This window comes from Culex pipiens, unplaced genomic scaffold (assembly GCF_016801865.2).
Source record: "Culex pipiens pallens isolate TS unplaced genomic scaffold, TS_CPP_V2 Cpp_Un0011, whole genome shotgun sequence".
Taxonomy (NCBI): Eukaryota; Metazoa; Arthropoda; class Insecta; order Diptera; family Culicidae; genus Culex; species Culex pipiens.
The window spans coordinates 47,623-55,008 of NW_026292828.1; the positions used below are offsets into that span (position 1 = coordinate 47,623).

At 44.7% G+C, this 7,386-nt stretch overlaps 2 protein-coding genes across 2 annotated transcripts; both read right to left on the reverse strand.

Annotated features, from left to right (window-relative positions):
* Positions 1 to 1,379: 1,379 nt before the first annotated feature.
* LOC120427868 (fatty acyl-CoA reductase wat-like) lies at positions 1,380 to 3,146 on the reverse strand. The gene is made up of 4 exons (XM_039592798.2): positions 2,898 to 3,146; positions 2,331 to 2,838; positions 1,828 to 2,269; positions 1,380 to 1,767 (listed from the first exon to the last, which is right to left on the reverse strand). The coding sequence occupies exons 1-4, from the start codon at positions 3,144 to 3,146 to the stop codon at positions 1,392 to 1,394; spliced, it is 1,575 nt and encodes a 524-aa protein (XP_039448732.1). The 3' UTR covers positions 1,380 to 1,391.
* A 2,321-nt stretch (positions 3,147 to 5,467) lies between these two features.
* LOC120427869 (uncharacterized) lies at positions 5,468 to 6,708 on the reverse strand. The gene is made up of 2 exons (XM_039592799.1): positions 6,535 to 6,708; positions 5,468 to 6,477 (listed from the first exon to the last, which is right to left on the reverse strand). Exons 1-2 carry the CDS (start codon positions 6,624 to 6,626, stop codon positions 6,105 to 6,107), a joined length of 465 nt encoding a protein of 154 aa, XP_039448733.1. The 5' UTR covers positions 6,627 to 6,708; the 3' UTR covers positions 5,468 to 6,104.
* Between the last annotated feature and the right edge of the window lie 678 nt (positions 6,709 to 7,386).

The following is a 7,386-nucleotide window of genomic DNA, read 5'->3' on the forward strand; positions in this document are numbered from 1 at the left end:
GCTGTTTTCGTGGGGAATTGCTGTATACTCAGCATTTTTACAATACAATGCTCAAAATTTTCACAAATCTTCGTAGTTTGAAAATGGATGTTCACCATTTTTGTGAGTACTACGTTAAACACTTTGAAAAGCGCTAGAAAAATATTTTCAGCCGTTTGCTCTTTGATCTTGAGACGTTCAAATCAGCGATGCTTTTAAATGTCATAGAATTTTTCATTTTAAGTCCAACTTGTCCTTTTTCTTTAGAATCGTAAAAAAATTGTTTCAGCCGTTCCTGAGATATCATTTTTTTTGAAAAATGTGATTTGTGCGATAATCGTTGAAAAACGTCATTTGAAACATGTCTGTCCAATACATTTTAAGCTTTTTTTTCAGGCAGTTTGGTTCAAAAGCGTCCATTTGCATAACGTTTAAGTATGCATACAAACCGTCCAGTGTTGCCCAAAAACTATGCGTAAACCAATGACACGAAATGGCTTCATTCTCGGGTGAGTTTTCAAAAAGTCGTAAGAGCCACCGTGACCTCCGACACTAATTTTCGTTTTTCTTCAAATTGAAACAATATTTCATTTGTTTTTAATTCAGGACACATGAAGGACGTGTAGATGAACAATCTCAAGCATTTTTGAAATTGGTTTATTGTAAGTAGGTCGAATACCGATGCAAAAAGGTCTTTGTTTACCAATGGCTCTTACGGTTTTTTGAAAACTCACCCGAGCATTGGTCTTAGGCAAGGCCCATCCCGCTTTTGGCAACACGACATTTCGACAAATTCCACTCGTCAAAAATGACTGATTAATTAGACTTACTTAATTTTTCTTCAACATTGTTGATTTAAAACCAATCTAAAACTTTATAAATAATAATCGACAGTTTAAAAATTTACGCTGTTTTTTGGCAAGCAGAAATGTTTGTAGGATTTTACTGGGACTGTTTGTCATTTTTTATTTATAACTTTACATGTTTTTTTCAATGTGATTCTCATTTCAATCCCTAAATTCAGCAGCTAAGATCAATTGAAAACAACAAGAGCAAGTATCTATTCACCTTTTCCTTTCAACCAACAAAAAGACAATCTACCCCGAAAGAAGCTTTTATCAACACTTTGGCCGCTTACACAGTCCGTCAGAGTTCGTCTGTATCATCGCTCTTAAGAATCACGGCCTCGGGAAAATAATTTTGTATTTTTTTTCCTCCGAGGAGAGGAAAATTAAATTTCATTGTTATTTTGGAAATCTCCGCTGTTTGCCGCTAATGAAACATCAACATCGAATAACCGTCAAATTTGAAGACCTTTTTCCGGGTGGAAAAAGGGAAGAGGGTGGGACCCAAATGATACTGTGAACAGCTTTTTACAGCTTTCGATACTTCAAGTTTCAGCGCTTTATTCGTCACTTAATCACACGGAATCCGTACCGTTCCGTCAAACCCTTGCCAAGCAGCACGTATCCCACGTAAGCCAAGGCCACGTAGACCAACGCCAGTACCACGTAGTGGGCGGCCTTCAGCAGCCGAAACTTGCGCTTGGCCTGCTCCAGATTGTCCAGACTTTCCCGCACGATGTACTGGCGCAGTCCGAGCAGGTACGTCGGGAAGAACTCGGCCCACCTGACGCGCCGGATGTCCACCGGGAAGAAGGTCTGGTCGTCGGCGGTCATGGCGTCGTACACGTGGCGCATCTTTTCGTTGCGAAACACCCACTCGTTGGTGGTGAAGAAGTCGAGCACGTCGGAGAAGGCGAGCACCTTGCGGTTCAGGAAGAGGACCCTGGAAGGTGGTTTGGTTTGTTGTAGGTTAACGATGGAGTGTGTAGCTTCTTGAACTTACTTTGGCTCCATCCCTTTCAGCTTCGCGATCGTATCGAAAAACAGTGCCGGCAAGAAGTGATAGAACAGCTGCAAGATGTAGTACACCCAGGGTGAATCAACTCCGTTGTACGTGGGATACCACAAGGACTGCAGCGCTGGGATCTCCTCACGGAAGCCGACACCATAGTCGAACACGTTCTGATAGGTGAACGGATTGTCCGACCGGGTAGTGCAGTTGAAGATGTGTTCAACGGGTCCTCCCTGGGCAGGCTGAGTGCTGGTGTGCCAGATCACGGCCAGACTTGAGTTGACCACTAGATCCGCCGGGATGATGTCCGCGTGGCAGTGAGCGTGACAGTGCAGAACTCGCAGAAGGCCACAACCCACCCCGACCAAAACGCCGTTCAGACCGTAGACGTTGTCCGTCCATCCGACGATTGGATCCTCCAAGGTTGAGATCACTAACAAGTATTGGTAACATGAACATAATCCTTCTCTCAAGACACCAAAAATCAAACTCACCAATCGAGGGCCGCACAATTGCCACCGGCAGTTGATCGCAGTACTGCCTGACCAAGTTCTCCGTCAGCATCTTTGTGTACGTGTACGTATTCGGCCACGGCTGGATGATCTTTCGGCAGAGCACGTTCAGCTGATCCTCGTCAACGGACTCCGCCAGCCGGACCATCGTCATCGGGTCAACCCCCACGTTGTCGTAGTACTTCTCCTCGACCACCTCGTGGATGCAGTTCGAGTAGGCCGTCGATATGAACAGGTACGAAACGAGCCGCGACATTCCGAGCGCGATCTTGAGCAGCTCATTGCCCCCAAACACGTTCGTCCGGATGTGGGTCGTAAGGGACACGTCAAAGCGGACATCCGCCGCGGAGTGGATCACGATGTCCACCGAACGTTGCAGGTACGCAATGTCAGCCTCCGACAGTCCAAGGTTGTCGTACTCCAGCGAACCCTCCACGATCTTCAGGCGATCCCAGTACCAGTTTGGGTCCTTCGCGTACGTCACGTAGATCTACCCAAGGAACAAATCTCATAAACAACCCCTTAAAACCTCCACCGTCCAAATCTCACCGCCTCCCGCTCAAACTGCCGCTGCAACCGTTCCCGGGGCGTTCGGTTCCGTTTGGCCCGCACCAGCAGGACAATCTCGCGCACCTCGCACCGCAGCAGCTTCTCGATGAACAGCTTGCCCAGGAAGCCCGTCCCACCGGTCAGGAAGACCGTTTTGTCGCGGTAAAAGTTTCGCATCGGGGACGCGTTGATTCCGTTGAGGCGCACCTCCCGCGGGACGTCATCGTTGGTGAAAATCTGCTCCAACATGGCTGGTGGTTGGAACGGAACTGATTTGGAGAGTGCGTAAGCGAATCGTAACCGCGGGGTGTTTCGGGTTGGTGTTTCGTGAGGTGACCTTTTGGGGTCACCGACGTAAGCGAAGTAAGACTATTGTCAAAACATGTCTGTTTTAAGTTTTTTTAAAGGTAGTTTGGTTCAAAAGCGTCCATTTGCATAACTATTAAGCATGCATACAAACCGTGCCATGTTGCCCAAAAACTAATAACTAACATTTCAAAAGGGCAAAACATTCAATATTGAGCCTTTTTGAAATGTTTGCTACGATTTAATTTTTTTGAAAAAATCGTTTTCGAGTGCAAGATTGGTCTTTTTCGGAAGCTAATAACTTTTCAGCAACAAATCTTTAAAATATGGTGGCTTCGGGAAAGTTTGTCAAAATTTAATGCAGGTTCTACATCTGAAAAATGATAAAGATTGGACGACCCTTCCCTGGTTAAAAAACAGAAACAGTTGCTTTTCTCCTTATATTTTGACAATATTTCCCATACAATCTTCAAGCGATTAGAGGCAGGGGTTCCCGTGGTCAGAATGAGCCCAAATTTGGAATTTAGCCTAGTGATGAGTCCATCTATGATTTCAGGGGGTAGCCCCAAAAAAACTCGGATTTGGACCACCCTAATGGACAGCTGCCAAATTTGTATGGAAAATTATATGGACAACCTAATGATGAAAAATGGCTTCTTTGGGCATACCGAAGGCACCAAAAAAGTTTTAGCCGGATTAAAAAATACAAGAAAATCGGATGACCGAAATCTCAGAGAATTGCTCAACTAACCTATAAAAATAATCAAAATATGTTCAAAACATAACCTTGTAAAACTTTTAAAACTTAGAAGATGCTCAGTCGAATTTCATACCATACTGCACCGAAAAAAAATGATTTCAATGAAACTTTGTAGACATGTTATCCTAGGCCTAAATAAGCCATTTGTGTGTATAAGGAGCCAAATGTACTCGAAAATAACATTTGAGAAGGGCGTAAGTTATCCAAATATTTTTGTATTTTGCAATTTGAAAAATTACTGTATCTTGAAGCCATTGCATCGTATCAAAGAGTGAAATAAAATACACTGAAATAAAAATACACGCCACTTCTATGAGAATTTTAGATTTTTAAGTTTAAAAGTCAAATTTTAAGGTGAGCCTCGAGGGGTGGGACCATAGTAAAAAATTAAATAATTTAATTAATTAACTGCCGAAATTAATTAATTAACGATTGTTTTCGATCAAAACATCGCCACCTCTCTTTGCACCACATTGATTTGACAGTTTGACGGTTTGACATTGCGCACGATTGTTGTTGTGTTTGGTGCAATTTGATTGTCGCCGAAAAGTCGTCTAATGGAGCATTTCCATTCGAGCAGTTTTTGCTTTTTTCTACAATGTATTTCTTATGGAGCGAACTGTCAAAAACTGCTCGACTGCGGGTGCTCCATTGGAGAATGCATTCTCCCGGTGGTAGCGGTTCATCGTTAGATCACTCCGGTGGACATTCCGGCGGTGGAGAAGGCTGGTTCTACAACCACAACCAAGGTAGTTGCCACAAAAATCGCAACGGAGTTGGCGGTGGTGGACACCCGGATCAGCAGCAGGAGATGTTTCTCCAGATAAGCGTTTGATTGCGGCAGGAGATTGTGACTTCGGTGAATCGTGGGACAATCCGGCAGGTTTTCCTCCATTTGTGTGTGTACTTACTCGTTTCAGAATCAATTGCCACCCAAAGAGTTTCCGAGAAGGAGGTCAGCCATCCTGTCGGCAAACCTGGTTCGATGATCACTTCAACGATGATGTTTCGCAGCAGCAGCACCACCACCACTACCAGTAAAGGAGGGGTAACTGGAACAATGGTCCTCGGGTGGTCCTAGAATTTTCGTGATGACCGTCAGCCGAAGAACGACCCTGACGGTCAACGGGGTCGGATGTGGAAGAGGTCAGTCTGCTCCGAAAACGCACCAACGAGCCGAACGACCTTCTGCTGGATGAGTGCTGCATCCTCCCGAACCGGGATCCCCCAGTTGCAGTCAGTCATCGGGAACGAAACGTTCAAGTTCAGTCCGGAGATTCTGAATATCGAGAATAACGTTTTAACAATTGAGCAGAAAGCCGCTAGTGTTGCCGGTGCGGATCGTGCCCGATCGGCGATACAAGAAACGTCCGCCGAGCCCGATTCATTCGAGAGTAGGATTTGGCCAGGTCATCTCAGAATTTGAGTTCAACAAGAAGGTATTATAAAATTTGTTTTAGTTGAACTCCAATTCACTGCTGCATTATTTTAGGCCACCTTCATCCACGTCGCGATAAAGAGACAAATGGTCCAAATCGGGATGGCTTTATTGGTGAGCGACACATCTAGCTCAAATCCCAGCAGCGTGACTGCGATCCTGCATCGTTACCGTCCCGGGAATCGTCAGCGGAAATCGACAACGAATTCCTCTGTAAATGGCGACAACCTCCTTCCAGTCCGCTGGAACGTTGAACTCCGTCGGATCGTCGCTTGAAGAAGCGGATATATGATGGCGAGATTCGACAAGTGATTTTTTTAAATTTCAAACAAGGCCCGCAAAAGGCCGTCCAGAACGTCGAAACCCGATTGGTCCACGAGATGGAGAAGTTTTTCTGCTATGAAATCATGATCGCCGTGACCAGACCTGGAAGAAGTGTCCGTGTGCATTAACCCTGAGTATCCTTTTCACACTAGACTGATTATGGTCAAGGTGCTGCGTTTCGTTCGAATTCTACAACCAGCATTCTCACTAATCGCAATCAATTAGCAGCTGGACGAAAAAAAGTCTTCGTCAGATCGGAAAACGCCCCGGTAGTTAAAGGTACTCAACGACCGCTCGAATATCGCATCACGGTGGCCAGAATATGGTGAATGAAATTGCTTTGAAATATAAACTAGGGTTTAAAATAACTTGTATTTATTTATAACAATGGGACAATCGCGTACGCTTCGTACTCCCCGGATCGGTTCAGCCTGCCACGATGGTGTTGCATCTTTTTCTGGTCTTGCTGGTAATTTTGCAGTTTTTGGGCTGCTGCTGACAGGGATTCTGACCCTGCTGCTGCTGTTGATGATAACGGTGCTGATTCAACACCGGATGATTTTGCTGAACCTCCTGAACCAGCCGCTGGTTGAAGTGCAACGGCGGCAACCATGTTAAACGCCGGAGGAAAGTTTACTGGAATCGTAAACGTCGGCTGGTTCGTTATGCCGGGAAATCGTCCGCCAAATAGATACGCATCTAAGCGGGTTTCGACAACGGAAAGTTTGGCCGAAGACCGATGAAGAAACCACCTACAATAAACATAAAATTAATCAACAATCTCCCATCATTCAAAATTCCCTCCTTACTTTTCTCCCCGCTGCTGCGAACTCTCCAAATGATGCTGCTGCATTGCCGGATGTGACGTCGGATGCTGCGTTTCTGGCATGTTCGGCATCATCAACACGTTCAAATCCAGCTGCAACCTCGCTTCCCTCTGTTTCAACCGGACCAAATCTTCGTGCACTCTTCCCAGTCTTTCTATTTTCTATTTTCTTTCTAAAACTAAATCAATGTTTGTTTTGACAGTTCTACCAGCGAAAGTGACACGAGGCAAATCAATGTTTTCAAAGCAGGTGTGGTGCTGTCAAATATTAAATGACGCGAGAAATTAAATTCCTTAATTAATTAAACGCGAAAATTAATACATTAAGGCCAATGTCACGCCCCTCGGTGAGCCTACATTTTTTTTCGCTTAAGGTGCAAGTAAATGTGGGGGATTTTCGAACATGGTAAGGTTTTTTCTCAAATCTTTTTACATGCAAAATTCAAGTACTCTTTGCTGAACATTTTGCACTAAAAAAGTTTTTGAAATTTTTTTGTAATGCCGGGAAACTCTCTTTGACAACTTTGACTCAAAATATCTCCTAATAGTTGTTAGAAAAGGTACCTTTTTTACGACATACGAAATTCGAGCAACTCATCCTCTACATTTTGTTCTTTGGGACCAAATCTCTAGGATGAATAGGTTTTGAGAAACTCTCTTAGACAAATGCAAACTTTTGAAAATTTGCATCATTTTTGGTGTTTGTTTGTTTGTGTGTGCGCGCATCTCATGGCCTGCCTCCAACGCGCGTTCACAGCCGCCCGCCGGCAGCGCACCTCGCTGGTCAGCAGGAGTGTTGTTGTTCAAGCCATGCGTGACTTTACTGATGTTGCGC